At 43.1% G+C, this 20,735-nt stretch overlaps 1 protein-coding gene across 1 annotated transcript in view; it reads left to right on the plus strand.

The window, feature by feature from the left end:
• SYAP1 (synapse associated protein 1) overlaps window positions 1-17,183 on the plus strand; it is a 28,794-nt gene extending 11,611 nt beyond the window's left edge. The window contains exons 4-9 of the mRNA XM_007958670.2: window positions 2,370-2,443; window positions 5,316-5,455; window positions 13,390-13,538; window positions 14,958-15,016; window positions 15,462-15,609; window positions 17,056-17,183. Of these exons, the coding sequence (XP_007956861.1) occupies window positions 2,370-2,443; window positions 5,316-5,455; window positions 13,390-13,538; window positions 14,958-15,016; window positions 15,462-15,609; window positions 17,056-17,183 (698 nt within the window). The remainder of the gene's footprint in view (window positions 1-2,369; window positions 2,444-5,315; window positions 5,456-13,389; window positions 13,539-14,957; window positions 15,017-15,461; window positions 15,610-17,055) is intronic.
• Window positions 17,184-20,735: the final 3,552 nt, after the last annotated feature.

Genomic DNA, 20,735 nt, shown 5'->3' on the forward strand with positions numbered 1-20,735 from the left:
GTGTCTGTCTATGCATGTACATAACTTTTCTAACATTTGATACATGATGGGATGTTTCTTACATTTAACTTTTGCAGCACAATAGTAAAAGAGGTTATTTCTGCAAAAATATTGTAAGATAGTATCCATTTTGCTAAGGGCCTCTCTTAATCGACACTTTAGTTTTCAAGTCATTCTAACTGCCGCATCCTTGACACTTTAGTTTTCAAGTCATTCTAACTGCCGCATCCTTTTTGTAACTGGCTCTGTGGTGATTCAGGCAGTTCCTCCACTATCACTTTCTTTGACTTCATAAATTGTTGCACATTTTTCAGAACTTTCATTTTACTTTGAAAGTGGTTTACCTTGCATCTGTCTTGTGTTGCCTGGTAGACATGGTAGACAGGTAGGGAGAGAATCTAGTGTTGAGGCAAGAGGGATGATTGAGTGGGGTCATGAATTAGTAGACATTTTTGTGTTCCTGGTGATTCTTGAGCTCTGGTAGGTCTGTGGTTAGAGCATTGGGTTGTTAACCAAAAGGCTGGTGGTTCGAACCCACGAGCCATTCGGCCAGAGAAAGAGGCAGTCTGCTTCTGTAAAGATTGACACCCTTGGAAACCCTATGGCGGCAGTTCTGCTCTGTCCTGTAGGGTCATATGAGTTGGAATCAACTCAGTGACAATGGATTTGGGTTTTTTGGTTTGGTGGCTCTTGCTTCCTATGCTAGTCTTGTAACTGGGGCTCGTGAATGCTGGGAGTTAAGGACCCCCTGCATGCACATCTTCTGTGCCAACCATTCAGTAGGACTTCTTTCCCTGCTCAGAGCTCCCCTCTAGCTGTCTGCTGGGTACCTCCAAGAGCTGCAGGATGCTCAGATGGTACAGTGAGGCACACTTGCATTGTTTTCTTTTCCTCTGCCTTTACACATGCTGTTCCCTTTGAACCTCCATCTACCACCAAACTCCTCTTCCTGCTTCAGGATTGGCTCCCAGGTCACCCCAGAAAACCTCGTGAGCCTGGCTTCTGCAGGCACTTGCCATTTGCTGTCTGACTTACCACACTGAATTGCACTCTTCTCTTTTTCTTGTGAGCCCCACAAGATAGGGCTGGGTGTTAGTTGTCTTGGTTGCCCTAACATTGAGCTTCTGTCACCTCACTTAGGATCAGATCCCAGCCCTATTGGTTATTGCCCCCTTTTTGTCCATTTCGTCCTTCATTACTTTTTCCTCCTGAGATGCCTTTTTCCAATTCCTGATCACCTACCTTGCAGCCTCTTCATCACCTTTTTTTATGAATCAAGGACACAACTTTAAAAAAAAAAAAAAAAAAAACTTCAGATTTGGAATCATTTCTTTTTACAGAGAATTTGCAAGAATAAAAATAGTGCAGAATACACATATATAAGCCCTTGGCTGCTAACCACAGTGTCAGCAGTTCTAACCCACCAGCCACTCCATGGGAGAAAGATGAGGCAATCTGTTTCCGTAAAGATTCACAGCCTTGGAAGGTCTATGCGGGCAGCTCTCCTCTGTCCTATAGGGTCATTAGAAGTCAGAGTCAACTCAAGGGAAATGGGTAACCTTTACCTAGATTGAGTTTTAATCCATTGACTTTATCATCATTTTCTCTCTCACTTTCTGTGTGTATGCCATTGTTTTTTCTTTTCCTGAACCATTTCAGTGTATATTTTCCCAGAATTGGAATGTTCTCTTACAGATTCACAGTACTCACTTTGGGAAATTGAACATTGATGTAATACTTTTGTCGAATATGCCACTCGTATTCTAATTTTGTCAATTGACCCAAATAATGTCCTATAGAACATTTACCCCCTTCAGTACAGGATCCAGTCTAGGGTCAGGTATTATCGTTTTTGTTATGTCTCTTGGCCTCATCTAATCTGGAACATTTCCAAAGCCTTTATCTTTTATGACATTAATGTTTTTGAGGAGTGCCACCCGCCCCCTTTTATTTAATAGAACATTCTGTGTTTGAACTTCGTGTGATAGTTCCTTATGATTAGATCAGGTTATCCATTCTTGGCCAGAAGACTCATTGGTGATGCTGTGTCCTTGTCAGGGTATCACATCAGAAGGCCCCTGATGTCTTTTTGTCTGTCCCTCATGGGTGATATTAATTCTGATCACCAAGTCAAGGTGTTGACTTGCTTCTGCAGTGTATAATCCAAGCAGAGTAATTTTTAACCAAATGCACATATGCATAAGGTTCTTAAATTCAGGTGTTTTGGTAAATGTTCATGTTTGGAACTCATTGTAAATTGCTATTTAAATGACTATATAGAAATTTTCTCATTCTTTTCAACTATGGATTATAGTATAACTGTAATAATCTCTTTTTCTCTTTTCCTCTTGCCATTAAAAACCTTATAGACGCAGCAGTGCCTCCATGGGTTGACAGTAATGATGAAGAAACAATTCAACAACAAATCTTGGCCTTATCAGCTGTAAGTTTCTTGCTCTGATAATGTGTATGGAACATACTTTCTTCCCGTCACACTGCATCTGTGTTAGCAGGATTTTTTTCTTCTACCCACTTTTTTTTTTTAATATTTTGAGATGTTAGTAATGTACACATAACTTTCACTAACCTTCTTGTTTACTAACTTTTCATTTGCTCATCCTTAAGTTCTTTTTTCTTGATGTAAATGTATAGTCTATGACATGAAATAATTCTCTTAGCCTTAAAAAGATTCTTTTATGTTATTAAGATAATCATTTCTCTTTCATCAGCAGTGTATGAATGATGAAATGATCGTATTTCGGTTTCTCTCTTTAATTGCTGTGTATGTTGTTTTGAAACTGAAATTTATTGAAATAAAATGCCATATGCTGACTATGCAAACTCCAGCTTCCACTAGCCTGAGACCAGAAAAGCCAGATGGTACCCAGCTACTGCACGCAACTGACTGCTCTGATCAGGATCACCATAGAAGGTCCTGGACAGAGTGGGAGAAAAATATAGAACAAAATTCAAAATCATCAAAAAAAAAAAAAAAAAACCAGACTTACTGCTCTTGCTCTGATAGAGGCTGGTGGAACCACTGATACTGTAGCCCTTAGTCACTCTTCAAACCTGGAACTGAACCCACTCCAGGAGATCATCTTTCAACCAAACAATAGGCCAGCCTATAAAGTGAACAGTACCACCAGGGAGGAACGTACTTCTCATATCAAGCAACCATATGGGACCAAAAGGGCAGCATTTGCCCAAAAACAAAGCTCAGAAGGCAGGAAGGGCAGGAAAGGGGGATGAATGGAAACGGGGCACCTGGGGAGGAAGTGGGAAGAGTGCTGTTACATTGAGGCCATTGCCACTAATGTCACAAAACAAAATGTGCGTAAATTATCGAGTGGGAAACTAATGTGCTTTGTAAACTTTCACCCAAACCACAATTAAAAAAAAAATCCATATGCTGACCCACAGAAGCTTATGTCAAGACCTCCGAGGAAATGTGACACCACTACTCATTCATGCTTGTGTAGCTCTTGGCAGTCTCAGAAAGCACTTTGCCATCTGTGGTCTCCTTGGAGCCTCACAGCAGGTCTACAGGGCAGGGGTGGGCTTTTAGCCTCACTTTACAGGTGAGGAGTGGAGACTCAAATGCATTTTGACTATTAACTTCTTATCTGTCACTTGACTGTGGACTCTGAGAAGACAACAGCTGGCTTTTGTCTCTATCCTCAGCACACAGTGACAAATTCCAGATGATTGTCCACTGAGCTGTCATTTTCAATATCTTTTTACTGTGTCAGTCATTTTCAAGCTTTTGTTTTTAACTCATTCTTTGTTTCTTTTTTTAAACCTGGTAAAATCATAAATAGAACCTCAGTATATAAAAGAAACAAATGTAAAACTGGAACTTTACCACCCTCTGATTGCCACCCCCAGGGCATTTTAAGGTTTTTTCTCTCTCCATTTAGTAAAATCTTTATTGCACTGATCCTTCATTTCTGCACCTGTGCGTGAATACCATGCATTTGTTTTCCCTCTTCTGGCCACACTTAACACTGGGCTCACTTATCCTGAGAATCTGGGTAGTGAGGGTCATTGTCCACTGCCATCGAGTCAGTTCCAGCTCATAGCAACCCCCATTGGGTTTCCAAGGCCGTAAATCTTTGCAGAAGTAGATTGCCTCATCTTCCTCCTGCAGAACAGCTGGTGGGTTTGAACTGCTGACCTTCTGGTTAGCAGCCAAATGCCTTACCCACAACGCCACCAAAGCTCCTTAGAGTTGTTGTCAGTTGAGGGCAAACATCAGTCATGTCCCTGTCAGACCTCTGCCCTCAGACCTGTCCATCTCCTCAGTCTCAGAATACGGCTCCCAAAACCTAGGGGTCTCCCTTGAGTGGCACCTCTACCCCCACTTCCAGCCCCTTGGTACATCTTGTCAATTCTGTTTTTGGACTGTGGCTCCAGTCCAGTTCTGCTCCCACTGTGGTCCCGGTCCTCACTGCCTGACTGCTTTCACGTTCTGGCCCCTTTCCAGTACAGTCTCCTCTCAGCAGCCAGAGGGGCCCATGGATGAGGTATATCACTTTGTGTCACACCCCTACATAAAAATCCCACTGACATTAAGTCGATTCCAACTCACAGCACCCCTAGAGGACAGAGTAGAACTGCCCCATAGGGTTTCCAAGGCTGTTAATCTGTGGAAGCAGACTGCCACATCTTTTCTCCTGCAGAGCCTTGGGTGGGTTAGAACTGCTGACCTTTTGATTAGCAGCCCAGTGCTTTAACCACTGGGCCACCAGAGCTCCCCTACGCAGAACCTTCTGATGATGACTCAGCATTCCCAGACTCGATCCTCAGCTCCCTGCCCTGGCTTCTCTAGCCCTTGCTTCTGCCCCCTGTCTGCCTCATGCCCTATTTCCCTGATCCTGCAGTTTCCTTCCATTACACAACCAGGCTGGGCTTTGTCCTTCTTTTATGGGCTTTCTGCTTGCTGCCCCTTTTCCTTGGAACCTCACCACCTCTGCACCCCACCTTCATCGTTCCCCACACCCGATCCTGGGGATGGCTCTGGACTCACTCTGTGGGGAGGGGGGCTGCTGTGAGTCGGAGGCTGCCTCCTTGGTAGCTCACACCACCAGTCCCCTCAGTCTGATCTCCTGACCTCCAAGAAGCTGTTACCAATTGAGGTTGTTAGGAAATACACGAAGTTCTGATTTTCTCAGATCTCTCTTAGGTGGGCAGGTTACTGATCGCTCAGTGGACTTTGAAGTCTTAGCAAGAACTGGATGTCATATTAATGATACATTGGTACATCTTAATCACACTCTGTGGTTTTTACGCCCAATCTTTTCTTTTCTTCAAAGGACAAGAGGAATTTCCTGCGGGACCCCCCAGCTGGTGTGCAGTTCACTTTTGACTTTGATCAGATGTACCCAGTGGCCCTGGTCATGCTCCAAGAAGACGAGCTGCTGAGCAGGATGAGATTCGCCCTGGTTCCCAAACTGTAAGCTTCAGCACCTCCGTCCTTGAGTGGACGTGTGCATTATCTGATGGCCTTGTTGCTGTGCAGTGTCACACAAGTGTCAGCACATGAGGCCTGGATGGCCTCTGACTCTTCTGCACAACAGGGGCTCTGCCATGCTAAGCAGCTCCCCGGCGGGGCCCCGCAGAAACTAAACCGAGAGCAGGCTTCTGGGACATTTGGGGTTGGAGGTGAGACGTGCTGTTTTATCCCCAGTTAGAAGGGAGAACACGTGTTGTTACAGAAAGCACACGTGTACCCCATCTCTTAGCAAATAAAATTCAGGTCTGCAAGGTCTGTGAGAACCAGGCAGTAGCCTGTTTTCCACTCGGGATAGGCACACAGCAGCAGTGTCTGCGTGCTGCCTGTCCCATGGGTTTATAACTGCCTGAAGCCCTTCTGTCCTCAGAAGACCTCTGCTTGTCCTATGAGCTCCAGCACACACAGAATCTTTTCTGGGGAGCAGCCCTGACATGCCCCTCCAGCAGAGGGCACCCTTCCTCTCTGTGACCACAGTGATTTTCTTACACTCCCCTGTAGTCCAGTCCCTTGTGTTGGATTTATCTTGTTTCTGTAGTCACAGTTCGTTCTTACACTGCAGATGTCCCTTTGTCACAGCATTCTGTTCTTCTATATGGAGGCCCGGGGTGGCACAAATGGTTAAGCACTCAACTGCTGACCAAGAGCTTGGCAATTTGAGCCCATCCAGAAGTGCCTTGGAAGACAGGCCTGGCTGTCTGCTTCCAAAAGGTCACAGCCCTGGAAATCCTTTGGAGCTGTTCTCTGAACACATGGGGTCTCTGTCAGTCAGAATCAACTGAACAGCAACTAATTATAGCGATTCTTAAAAGATGGATGCAGCAGTATCTCACTGTTCTCTGAGGACATGAATTATCGTTTTCTTGAGCTATGCCTTTCCTATATGGTTTTCTCTGGATTTTTGTGTTTGTTTTGGGCTCTTCTGTGTCGCAGGCTTTCTTCCCTCGTCCTTTGCAGTTGAAGGTGATATATAGGAAGAGTGGTTGGTAGGTTGGTAACTGTATACAGACAGGCTTTTTCGACTAGAAGAGTCCCTGTTGGTGCAAGTGGTTAAGTGCTCAGCTGCTGACAGAAAGGTGGGAGGTTCACATGCACCGAGAGGTGCCTCAGAAGAAAGCCCTGGTGATGTGCTTCCAAAAATCCAACCGTTGAAAACCCTGTGAAGCCCAGTTCTGCTCTAACACACATGGGTCGTCATGACTTCCAGTTGACTCCACAGCAACTGATCTTGAGCTGAGAGACTCAGTACCTACGGGCTTCCCTGGCAAGGACTGCTCAGCCTCCTGCCTGGCCATAGGCATTCTGGGAGATGAACAAGGGGAGAACCTGGCCTGTTACCAGTCACTCTGCAGACTGTCCCCTGATCCTTGTGGCATCAGGACTGTGCCTCATCCCCATTCTCAGCTGAACCAGCTGTTCCTGAGTTCAGAGCTTCTCCGTTTCACCCTCCTTACATCTCCCCACGTCTGCTGAGGGGAGGGACGTGGGGCATGGCTGGGGTGCAGTCACTGGCTGTGCAGGGGCCGGGTGGGAATCCAGAGGGTGCTTACCACTCCTGTGTAGCCGTGCTGCTGCTCCGGTTTTGAGCCCAGCCTGCCCCAGCCTTTGGAGGGGCCTGGTCCTGCTTGTCCAAGGGTCTGTGAGGCCCTGCCTGACTCGTGGACTTGTATCTCATTGGTTGCCCTCAGCTTTCCCCTTCCACTCTCATTTCCTTTCCCTTCTCCTTGGCCTTGTGAAGTTTTCTTGTGAATTCCTTTTCTATGATTTTAGTGGATGACTCGGGGAACACGATTAAACACCTGTGTTCCCATTGCCATGTTCAGCTGACCAGATAGGGGCGGGAATGAAGACCTGCTAGCCTTTTGGGTCCCACAGCACCCCAGTTCTTCTCTCTGTGATGGAAGAACACTTGAGATGTATTGCGACAACAACTATGTGTAATTATTTCTCTTTTCTTTTCAGTGCAGCCCTTCTCTCCATAATTTTTAATAAGTTGGTGATGAATTTCTGTATCCCTCAAGTATGTGTGTTATGGCTAAAATCTTATTCTAAATTTAATCATTAGATTGTGTCTAAAATAGTGGGTTTTAGTTAACAATTCAAAGAAATGACCAGCTGCAGTGCAGTGAATTGCTTAGTGTGGAGCATGTCCTTTGGACCCGAGATCCCTGAGCTGAACTTCCTTGATCCAGGACTGAGAGCTCTGCCACCAGAGATGACAAGAAGCAATGGCAGAGAAATGGAGGCAGCAGAAGCAAGAGACCAGCGTGAGACAGAGCAGCAGGCTTTCCAGCCCACAGCCAAAAAAGTTGAATGCCTTTGGGCAGGAGGCTTGCTGGTGGTATAGGGTGCCTATCTGGGCACCTGTCAGCAGAATTAAAAGAGCTTTATAATACTGGTCCGAGCAAGGCAGAGGCTGAGGCTGAGGCGAGAGAAGCATGTCTGCTGCGTGGGTGAGAAGCAGCTGTCCTGATTGAAGAGTGTATCCTGAGTTGTTTCTGATCCTGAGTTGTAACTTGTTACTTCCCTAATAAATCCCATAATTGTCGGTATTATCTGTGAGTTCTGTGTGACCATTACAACAGATTACTGAACCCAGAAGAGAAGAAGAGAATGCCATGGGATAGTGGGTTGGTGTCAGAATTTTGGACTGTTGATGTGGATGTTGATCTTCTCCCCCCTTGTGAAGTTAGAAGAGGTCAGATTACGATGACGCCATGCCCTGTTGGTACCATCTGATCTATTTTTTACTATTATTACTTGTGCTAACACACTGGGAGTTGACGTTTGCAAGAAGTGTCATTAAAAAAAAAAGTGCTTTCCTCTCAGAATTTGAGGTCACATCGGTTCTGAAGAACTGGCTTTTTCTGAGGGAGGAGGAGACTGCACATCTGATGGCTCCACCCACTTAAGACCTTTCTAACTGCCCTGGGGCCGCACACACAGCCAGGCCCTTCTGCCAGTGCCCTTGAGTGCCTGGGACCTGTCAGGGCTGGAGTCAGGCCTGTAGCCATCCATAGTTTTAGTGGTTGGCAATTCTGAACTTCTTTCAGCTGACACAAATTTTAGATTTTTGAAAGCTTTGCAGAGTCTGCATTTGGCAAATGGTGCTTCTGATTTGTCAGAGGCCAGGTGACCTGCCTGTTAGGTGCAGGTAGTCCCCGACTTACAGCTGGGTTCCATTCTAACTCCTTTGTAAGTCAGTTGTGATGTAAGTCACATATCTTTTGTTTTCATTGTTGTTGCCTTTTATTGTCAATATACTTTTTTTTTTTTAACATTTTGTGATTTGGGTGAAAGTTTACAGAGCAAAATAGTTTCCCATTCCACAACTTATATGCACTTTTTTTTGTTTTCATGACATTGGTTGCAATCCCCTCAGTGTAACAGCTCTCTTCCCGCTTCCTCCCTGGGTTCCCTGTTTCCATCCACCCATCTTTCCTGCCCCTTCCTGTCTTCTTAACATTGTTTTAGGGCACATGCTGCCCTTTGGGTCTCCTATGGTTGATTGTTCTAAGGAGCATGTTCCTCATAGGGCAACACTTCTGTCTGTTGTTTGGCTGAAAAGTGATATTGCCAATATCTTTGTAAATCCAGTCTTTATTTGTCTTTGGGGGGTAGGTATGAGAATGATAACATCAGCAAATTACCTGCTGCAGCATGGTATGTAGTACATTTGATAAGATGTAACGTAACTCAAATTTGTTCTAAGTCGGGGACTGTTGAGAAATTATGGTTATTAATTCTTCTAAGCCTTTATTTGTTAGAAGTGCTTACTGAAGTATTGACGAATGAAAGGCTGTGATGGGTGGCATTGGCCTTAAACTATTGCAACCCCCACCCAAAGGAAGCTGTGTGTGCGGGGGTGGGGAGAATAGGTGGAACAAGGTTGGCAGATGCTGAGAATTGTCCTAGTGAGGTTGTGAATACAGGGGGGTTCATCATTCAACTCTTCCCCTCTTGTCTCGTTGAAGATTTCCATAGTAAAACAAAACAAAAATGAGTCCTCACACACAAATACAGGACTTCTGGACTTCCCTCTGGGCAGACCCTGACCCACAGACGTTCAGCTTTGAGAGTTTGAGAGTCTTTTCCTGAACAGAAGCCGTCATTAACTAGGAACAATTTAGAAAAGGAAATGAAGCAAAAAGTACTTTCTCTGTCTTGGAAAGTGCCACAGTGTTCCACTGGTATGTCCCCGTGACACGAGTATTGGCACTGAACACCATGCCTGAGCCGGGGCCCTCCAAAGGCCCTCCCTCTGAAGACAGCACAGAAAGCGGCAAGGCCTTCCCAACCGCAGGCTGCAGCATTGGCCCAATGTTTCTCAGAGGGTGGCCCCAGGATCCTAATGCCATATAGAGTCCCCAGTCAGCGTTTGGGAGTGGCTGCATCAAACAGCCTTCTTTATCATATGACTTCAGAAGCTTTACCGTATCGGCTGTATTGTGACTCTCCCGGGGGAAGCACAGAACATTTCTGCAACCTCGACATGTGCCCCCTGTGGCCTCTTTTTACCTTGAGAGCAAGGACTTGGGAAAAGCAAACATCATTTCAATGTTTATCAGTCAAGAGAGCAAGCATTGCCCACTCTCTTAAGAGCTCTGAATTAGAAGGGGTCTTGAAGAAGGGCAGGCAGTTCCCTCCTGGGAAGGCAGTTTCACTTTTATCATTTTACCTTGCTTGTTACTAACATTTCTTATCCTGCACAGAAACCTTTTGCCTTATACTGTCTTTTTTCTGTCTTCTGGAGCAATGAAGGATAAAGCTGTTTCTAGTCTTTATGAGCTTTGAGGTGGGAAGGGGTTAAGACCCTTGAACTTATCAGGGCAAAAACAGCTCCAGTTCCTTCATCTGGTCCCCAAGTGTCCTTGTTGCTGGACCACGTCACCATCTAAGTGATTAACCTCAGAACATCCTTGATTTTGTCAGTGTTGTTGTTAAATGAGTTCCCAGAAATGAATATATGTTGTCCAGTCACCAAATTGCACATCATCTTGTGCACTCGGTAGTATAATAAGCTGTCCTTCACTCTCTTAGCAGCTATAGCAGACTTTTGTTTGCTCAGCTCAGACTTATGCTCATTCACCCAAATCACAATTACAGAAATAAAACTTACACTCAGCTATCCCCCCTTAGGAACTACTGTTAAGCCAGGTCTCCTTCCTGCAGAACTACTTCCAAGAGATGGTGTGAGAAAGAGAGTTCTACAGGCACAGAAGTTTGGGAGATGGCTGCTTCACACACAGTAAGAACTGAAAAAGCCAGAGGCTGTGATTCCTGGGACCGTCGGAGATGGTAGACAACTTGCCTTCCTCATCCCTGAACACCCCCAGCACCTACCATGGTCCTCTTGTGTGTGACACTAAGTAAATGTGTGTGGAATAATGAACGAGGGAGACAGGCTGCACCTTGTTACCTGGCCTTGCATATGTAGATGACCTTGCATTTTGCCTCTGTCACTTCAAAAGCCACCTTCCTTGCCCAGCTTCACAATTTGCAGGTGTGACCATCATGTGTTCTCACGTCTTTGTCGAAGGATAGCCTGTCCTGACTCAGGAGCCCACATCGGTATATTCTGTTCATTTTCACTGATTTCATCTACTCCTTCAAAGTCTTTTCTGTTACGCCTTCATCCTGTATGGCCGTGTATCCTAAGAACCCTGCGTCCTCTCCAGTAAACCAAGGGGCAAAGAGGCATTCTTCCCCCCTTTCATCATTCCCACTAGCAAAACATTTTGAGAACATGAACTTCTTGACTCCTCCAGAAAAGAACAAAACAGCACTGCTTGTCCACTGCAGGGCACTAGACTGTGCTTTGGGTGGCCCTTGGTTTGTGAGGGTGTGCAGATTTCCCTGTGTAGGCTTTGTGTTTCTCTTTAGTCTCATTTTGTCTAACACCTTTGAGATTTTTATTTAATTGCACCAAGGTGAGGACAGTCATCTGTGTTTATTCATAGAAACAATCAATCTGACCGACAAGTTAGAAATAGTATGAAGAACTTTATTCCTGAATCATTTGAGAGTAAATTACTGACCAGATGCTGCATCACCTCAAAATGCTCTAGTGTATATTTCCTGTAAGCAAGGAATTTTGTTAAATAACCACAATATTACCACATAAATAACAAAATAATCCTCTCTCCATTGTTGTTGTTACGTGCCGTTGAGCTGATTCCAACTCGGAAGGACCCCCTGGGACAGTTGATCTGCCACATACACTACACTGCAGCCTTTACAGAAGGAGGTTGCCAGGTCTCTCTTCGGCGGAGCTGCTGGGTTGGCTCGCACTGCCATCATTTCAGTTAGTAGCTGAGTGCTTCACCATTGCACCACCAGGGCTCCTTGTTATACGTTGTCATCTAATCCTCAGAGTCTGTTTGAGTTCTCATTTATCCAATGATATCCTTTTTTAGCAAAAGGACCCAGTTCAGACTCACTAGTTGTACTGATTTTCTTATCTCTTCAGTCTCCTTTCTGTGTTGCATCGTGTCAGACGGCACATGCTATCATTTGTCCCATTATTGTTCCCTTTGATTACTTGATTAAAGTGGTGTCTTCCAGGCTTCTTGACTGTAAAGTTATTATTTTCCTGTTTGAAATTAATAAGTACTTTGTGGGGAGATACATTGAAACTCCATAAATATTCCATTCATCATCAAACTTTCAATGTATTGACATATTTATATGGACTCATGAGCCTGTTTCATGCTGTAGGTTATAGGCCATGGCTATCACCATTATTTTCATGCTTAGTAATATTTGGCCAGTAGGAACCCATTCAGGATGGCTTCTGTGTCCTGTTGACATGTCTCATTCTTTGAGGAATTCCATACATTCTGGCAAAAATACTCTCTATGATCATGTACTTTTCATACTCCAACCATGGAATCAGCCACAGATCCAAAAAGCTCTGGTTCCATTTAGTGAAAAATGGTATTTAGAAGCCAAGATCTGGGCACTAGGTGTGCTCAAGACTATAGAGGTATCTATCACTACTCCTTGGCCCTCTCACAGAGCTGGGGAATATGTACTATTCAATTGAGTGTACACATGTACACTCAGTTGGATCTATGTTGAACACTATGTGTTCACAGTGATACCTCATGACAGAGAGACCATTGTAGAGTTTTCCTTTTCAGGTCTGAAACTCCTTTCTCCAACAGTGAGAAACCTGAATGTGTTTACTTGATCAGCCCCCCTGGAAGCAACCATTGTCCCATTTACTCCTCCACCTCCTCCCTTGCTCAGACACTCTTCGCTCCCTGCTCAGCTTCTGATTCCCATTCCAGGCCATTCCCCTATGGAGATAATTACCATTTCCTACTTAAGACACGTTGATAGCCCACACAAAGTGATTGTCTAATATACAGCCAACTGTGAGAAGCAGGGTACAAAAGAAGGAACCCCACCTAAATCTTACCAACCATCTCCCATGTCCTTGTTAATCTTACTGAGTTTGGTTGTTAGGAAACTGCCAACCATTTCCTTTTCCAAGGAACAACACCCAGAATCCTTTCTTCTCACAGCCTGAAAGCACGTAATGCACTAAACAGTGCTTAATTGATGCAGGCCTGGCTCCATGTCCCATCTCCCACGTTGATAATGGGGCTTTCCCAGCAGCCCCATTGTCCTCTGTGTGGGGCAGAGGGTGGTTATTAAAATACCAAGACATGCTGAGGTGTCATTGGTTTCCTGTGAGCTGGCTTTTGCTGCTCTGGACAAGATCTCTTTATCCTCTGATTCCGCTTTTCAATTGCAGAGCCAGTGAGAATGTCATGTGAACATCACTTGCATTTTAAAATGCTCCTCAGTGCCAGCACCCCTTGTAAGGATTGGCTTGCATGTGTTCTCAAATGGCTTGTTGTCTCTCAAAGTGTGAAGGAAGAAGTGTTCTGGAGGAACTATTTTTACCGTGTCTCCTTGATCAAGCAGTCAGCCCAGCTGACGGCCCTGGCAGCCCAGCAGCAGGCCGCAGGAAAAGAGGAGAGGAGCAGTGGCAGAGAAGGCGATTTGCCTCTGACAGGTACACTCAGAAAAGAATACTTGACTTTGTGCAAAGAACTACTTTAAAATTTGTTACCATCGCTTAGAGGCTCTTAGGAGCTTGTCATATTGTACATCCCAGAAATGGTCTTGGGGAAAATTCCTTCCCTTCCAAAGAAAATACCCGTTTCTGCTGCCCTCTCTCTGGCTCAGCCCACACGTGTCTTCCCAGGCTTCCTTTGCTTTGCCCTGTGCTCATTCCCTGCTCTCTGTTTCTGGTGTTCTTATCTCACCCTGATCACCAGCCATCTTCTCCCCATCTCTTTCCTTGCCTTTTACCACCCGTGACTTTTCAGGTCTGCTCTGCCCCACTGTGGTTCCCACGGTCTGCTCTGTGTTCTTTCTCCATCTGGCATTAGGCCTGGTGTTTCTGGAATGAGCACAGTCAGCAGAGAGGAACTGAGCTCTGGTCCAGTCCAAGCTACGAGCACCCAGGTCTGAGCCAGGCACTAGTGCCTGGGACCTTGGCTCCCTTCATTGTGACAGTTCACCCCAGGATTTGGGGACAGGGGATTTATAACATTAGCAATGATTTAATATCTGTAAGAATTACTGAAATAAGACATATCTTTATGACATGTTACTGTTTAATGAGCACTTGCTGTGTACAGGTCCTAATTAGGACTGGAAACTGGCCCCAGGAGAAGTGGGGAAGGTAGGTTATGGAGTCTTAAAGGATTCACCAATGCAGTGTGTTCTAAGGCCCAGGCTGCATGGTCTGTATGAGGAAGTGATCTGACACTGCTTGGGGGGCCAGAGAAATGTAATGAAGTTGCTCTCCACATTGAAATGTGCCATTTTGTGCACAGATGTTAACATGAATCCCCATTTATCATTCTTTAGTGTTGCTTTTTATTAATCTTACCAGAAAATGCCACTATAGCAAATCATATCTGTATAAGAAAATGGGTTTAAGACAGTATTCCGTAAAGACCATATATCTAGTATGGTTGCTAAAATAGAAAATGGGGCCCGTGAGGAGGACAGGGATGCTAACCATGCAGGGGGCTGGGGCCCAGCATTAAATTTGACTTTGTGCTTTCTAGTTTCATGACAAAAGGGAAACGTGATAGATAATATAATTCTCATTATCCTATAGAACTCTTCTACAGTGATTTTTCTTAACACTAAAGTTAAAAATATTTCCTGCTTGGAATCTTATGTAAAGGGCAGTGAATGTGATGACACATTAAACAGGATCCCCAAGAGTAAGAGATGTTGAGATGCTTTCACATGGTGGGTCCTTTTAAGACCTTGAGAAAAGCTGACAGGGTAACAGAAACCCTTACATTGGAAAATTATTTATTATCATCATACTTGTGGATATTTTAGCTGTTATAATCATATGTATTCAGAATTGAATCAAGCAGTTATTGTCTCTTTTATTCTCACTTCTTAGAGGCAGTACGGCCCAAAACGCCACCTGTCGTAATCAAATCTCAGCTTAAAACTCAAGAGGTAAATACAGTTTTACATTGTACCTAGTGGGTTGGTGTCTGGAAATGAAGTGAATGTGTGTCAACTGACTCAGATGCCATTTAAAACAATGCCAGAGTATGGGTCTTACTTATTGTGAACAAGAGGCATCTGGGGTTGACTAGTCAAGGATGTATAGCTGAGACATGAGACCTTCACTGGTAGAAATGATTCTAGACATGCTCATGGGGATCAGACAGAAGGAGGCCAGTGATCCAAACTGTGAGTGAGAGTCATAGACTCAGGTGGTAATTCACTCACTCAGTTACCAAGTGACTGTGTGAATAGAAGGCAAGATAGTTCTGTCTGACAACCAGCAGAGGAATTTAGTGGCATGGCATTAAATTGTGAGAGGACTAGAACAAGAACTCTAGCACATCAGTGTCACTCAGACAACTACTTCCACAGCTCCTTTGTTGACTTTCAGGACGAGGAAGAGATTTCGACTAGCCCAGGTGTTTCTGAGTTTGTCAGTGATGCCTTCGATGCCTGTAACTTTGATCAGGAGGATCTGAGGAAAGAAATGGAGCAACTTGTGCTTGACAAAAAGGAAGAGGAAACAACTGTGCTGGAAGGTAAAAAAACACACCAAACCAGAAACACTGTTCTTGTCCCAAAATTCTAAATTTCCTGTAGATAATTGTTACTTTGAAGCAGACATTCATAAATGAATCTTACGGGAGGGGGGGGGACACACTTAGTTTCTTTTAATGGTATTGGAATAATTGGGAAATGGATAGGGGTCGATAATTGCACAACATGATTAATGTAATCACTGTTACTCATTTGTACATCACTGTTACTCATTTGTACGTGTAAGAAATGTTCGATCAGGAAATGCCTCGTTAAATATATTTTTAGCACAATAAAACAATAGTTTTTTTAAAAATTGTAAATTTTGTCTCGAAACTGGTAATCTATTCCTCATGAGAAAATGGATTCTAGTCAATGTGGCTGGAATCCAGTGGGACTTAGGACTCCTCTGGGAATCTCACTCCCACTGTCCCAGGAGAAACTGAGACCCAGGAGGTGAAGTGGTGTGTCCAAGGCAGCTCAGCCTCGAGAACATGTGGCCAGGGGCAAGGGAGATACGTGTGCACCATCCCCAAGGAGATGCTGTTCTCTCCTTGTTTACTGGGTTCAATAGTTCATTGTAGTGGTCACATGGAACTCACAGACAATACTCACGATTATGGCATTTATTAGGATGTAACATGTTCCACTTCAGGATCAGGAATAGTCAGGATATTGTTCTTTGATTAGGACACTCTTCCCTCAGTCATGGCCCCTCAGCCTGGCCTCTGCCCTGCTTGGATAGGTACTACAGAGATCTTTTCGCTCTGTCAGAGGCACCCCACTCCTCTAGCAAGCCTCCAAAAGGCATTCAACTTTCTTGGTCTGTGGATGGGGAAGTGCACCCCTCCTTCTCCTGCCAGTCTCTTGGTTTGCTGCCCCTATTGCCACTGTTTCTCTGCCATTGCTTCTGACCATCTCTAATGTCACAATTCTGTATCTTGGATTGAGCAGGTTCAGTGTAGGATTCTCGTGCCAACAGACACACTGCACTCCTGGCTCTTCTTTCTTGATGGTAATGAGATCTACCCTTTTCACTTCTGGGATAGCTTATTTTAAGTCTAGCTGGATGGCAAAACTGACCAATCTCCACGTTAGGGTTCAGTACACCTTATTTGCTTGGTCCCACCCCCATAGTGGTACCATGCACCTTATTTACATTATTAGCAAGCTGTCCAGTCCCCTTGGAGGGCCATAAGCACATGACATTTGCACAGTCCCAGCCAGTCATCTGGTGAGAGTAAGAAAGACCATGACTCACCACCACTAACAACAGATTTTGTTGATTGTAACAGTTGGTTCCAATTTTCTGAGCATATATAAATGATGAGATGTAATATGTTAAACATTGTGGCGTGACTGACATATGTAATTAAAGTTAACTGAAGTGTTCAAACCACCATCCTCAGTTCAGACCGAATGTTTTTCTTCTCATTTGTTTCTTTTAGATGATTCTGCAGATTGGGAAAAAGAGCTACAACAGGAACTTCAGGAGTATGAAGTGGTGACAGAATCAGGGAAACGAGATGAAAACTGGGATAAGGAAATAGAGAAAATGCTTCAAGAAGAAAATTAGCTGTTTCACACAATAGACAAATAATCCTTCACATTCTGCCAACTGACATTAAATTCTAGGTTTCCACACTCACCGAATCAGAAGGCAGACAAGAGTAGAACTTGATTGAAATTCATAATTGCTTCATCCATCATTGTTTTTACAAGCCTGAAACTTGTCTCTTCTACTTAAAAATAAAAATTATTTAGAACAGTTATCCTTACAACAGAAAAGAATGTTTTATGTAATATTTCTTTAATACAAATCTGGTTGGACATGTTCTTGTAGTGGGAATATATTTGTCACAGAAACACTAGTAAAATCTTAGAGTTCTGTTTTCTGTGAGGTCAAAAAATATATCTTAATTTATTCTTCAAACGGGATTTTGTAAACATTTGTACTCATTGTATTTTCTTTGATAGGTACATGTATGTAAAAGTACTTATTTAATGAATGAATGGATTATTATGAAAATGACCAAATTATACCAAAGAACTTAAGAGGGAGTACTTTCAAAATTATTTTCTTAATAGATATTTTCAAAAATTCCATCTGGGACCCAAAACAGAAAATAATTATGTCAGTTTTAATGGTATAATTATCATGATTTGACTTGAAGAAATACAGTGCAAATACAAGTGTTTCTCTTTGGAATTTTGCTTTTTAAAAAAAAAAAAAACTATACCACATTTAATAATATTTTTTGAAATTTCACATAATTTTTGTAGAAAGCAGGGCCTTTCCTCCCTTTTGTATTAAGGACCCCAGAAGTCTGTTCACTTTAAAGTCTCTTGTTGCTATCACCACCAAGTATAAATAAATGTTGTAGCTTTGTTTATCTTAATTCAGCTGTCAGCCTTTATAAGATTGTGTTCTTCTGAGTATAACTGATGGAACTTTATTGATGAATGCTATTTGTATTCTGCTTCACCACAGGTATGTTCATAGAAAGCAGCATGAGAAAAACAAAAAGCTCCCTACATAGGGCAGCCAAAATGACTAAGTGCTTATTTCTTGGCAGCAACCATACAGGTAAGAAGGCAATGGGATGATAATATAAAACCCTGAGAGGAAAAAAATTGCCAACCAAGAATTATATCCCCAGCAAAATTGTCCCTCGGATATGATGGTGAAGTTAGGATGTTTGTAGAAAAACAGAAATTAAGGGGATTTGTTAAAACCAGACCAGCCTTACATAACCCAGAAATCAACACAGTTATGGAAGTATCCAAAGTAAAATAAGATAACAAGACTGTAAATAGGGAACCAGAGGCTTCAGTTGGTAAATGAGGACAGCTACAAACCAAAAAGAGGGAATAAATAGTGTAGGTGCAGAAATTCCAAGTGGAGAAGAAATCAGGAAAACTACAAGATGGAACAGACTGTTCTAAACTTCGGAAGAAAATTATTATAAATCACAGGGTAACTACCAAGAAAGATAATAAACCTTTGCATCAAAATAAAAAAGGAGAGACACGAATATTTAGCAAATACTAAAACAATAGCAACAAAAGAAATGATAACAAGATTCATAAAATGAACTCAGCACAGAAAATTATGTGGAACAAATAAATCAGCAACACCATGAAAAAACACATAACAAGATGACAGCAATAATTTTATACTTGTCTATAATTACAGTGTAAATGGATTAAATGCACCACTCGAAGAGACAGAGTTGCAGAGTGGATAAGAAAACATGATCCACCAATATTCTGTCTACAAGAGACTCACCTTAGAGGCAAAGACAAAAATAGACTAAAAATCAAAGGTTGGGAAAAGAGATGTCAAGCGAATGGCAATTAAGAATGGCAATATTAATTTCTGATAAGATAGACTTTAAGGCAGAGACTATCATAAGAGACAAGGAAGGACATTATATGATGATTAAAGGATCAATTTTATAAGAGTACATAACTGTAGTATCTGCACACCTAATGAAAGGCCCCAAAATACATAAATTAAACTTGAACAGAATTGAAAAGTGGATGACTCCACAATAAGAGTAGGATATTTTAGTACACCACTTTCAATGAAAGACAGAACAACTGGAGAGAAACTTAAGACACAGAAGAACTAAACAATACAATCAAGCAACTTCACTGAAAAATTCTACCAAACATTCAGAGAAGAGCTGACACTGATTCTACTCACACTATTCCTGAACATAGAAAAGGATGAAATCCTCCAAATATATTTTATGAAGCAAGCATAACCCTGATACCAAAACCAGGCAAAGACACCACTAAAAAGGAGAACTACAGACCAATATCCCTCATGAATATAGATGCAAAAATCTTCAACAGAATCCTAGCCAATAGACTCCAACAAGATATCAACAAAATAATACATCATGACCAAGTGGGATTCATGCTAGGTAGCCAAGAATGGTTCAACATTAGAAAAACAGTCAAAGTAATTCACTACATAAATAAAACAAAGGTAAAGAACCACAAGATCATATTAATCGATGAAGAAAAGGCATTTGATGAAATCCAGCACACATTCCTAAGGGAGATCTCAACCTAATTAAGGGCATATATGCAAGACCAGTGGCCAACGTTATTCTGACTGGAAACATTTCCCTTGCAAACCAGACTAGGATGCCCTTTATCACCACTCCTGTTCAACATTGTATTAAAAGTCCTAGCCAGGGCAATCCTCCATTCGTCTGTCAGCTTGTCTTACTGTGGTGGCTTGTGTGTTGCTGAGGCTGGAGTCTATGCCACCAGTACTTCAAATACCAGCAGGATCACCCATGGTGGACAGATTTTAGCAGTACTTCCAGACTAAGACTGGGAAGAAGGAAGGTGCCATACACTTCTCAAATAATTGGCCAGTGAAAACCTCATGAATAGCGGTGAAACACTGTCTGATATATTACTGGAAAACTTTATGAATAGCCCTGAAACATTGTCCAATATAGTGCTGGAAGATGAGCCCCTCAGGTCAGAAGGCACTCAGGATGTGAATAGGGAAGAGCTGCCTCCTCAAAGTAGAGTCATCCTTGATGATGTGGATGGAGTAAAGCTTTTGGGGCCTCCATTTGCTGATGGGGCATGACTCAAAATGGGAAGAAAAAGCTGCAAACATCCATTAATAATCAGGACATGGAACATATGAAGTATGAATCTAAGAAAATTGGAAGTTGTCAAAAATGAAATAGAATTGGAGCTGTATGTCAACTTGGCTGGACCACAGTTCTGTGGGGTTTAAACAGTTGTAATGTGGTTATTCACATGATGAGATCAGATGAAAATGTTTTGAGCAGCCAATCCACTGAAAGGGAGTTTCCCTAGGGGTGTGGCATGCTTCCAGTATATTATGGACGTCTAGGGAAAAGAGACATTCTTTTGTGGATTGGGATTGGGATTCTATTGTGCTGCCTACAACTGTCCATGAGCGAACAATCCACCATTCGGCCTGGAGATCTTGGATTCGTCATTATAGAGAACCCAGGCTAACACATTTGGTACTGGGAGTGGTTCTTGTTGTTGTTGTTGTTATGTGCCGTCGAGTCAGCCCCGACTCATAGCGACCCCTCCTTGGGTTTCCGAGGCAGTATCACTACGG

This window comes from Orycteropus afer, unplaced genomic scaffold, assembly GCF_000298275.1.
Source record: "Orycteropus afer afer isolate SDZICR_OR568_19922 unplaced genomic scaffold, OryAfe1.0 scaffold01073, whole genome shotgun sequence".
Taxonomy (NCBI): Eukaryota; Metazoa; Chordata; class Mammalia; order Tubulidentata; family Orycteropodidae; genus Orycteropus; species Orycteropus afer.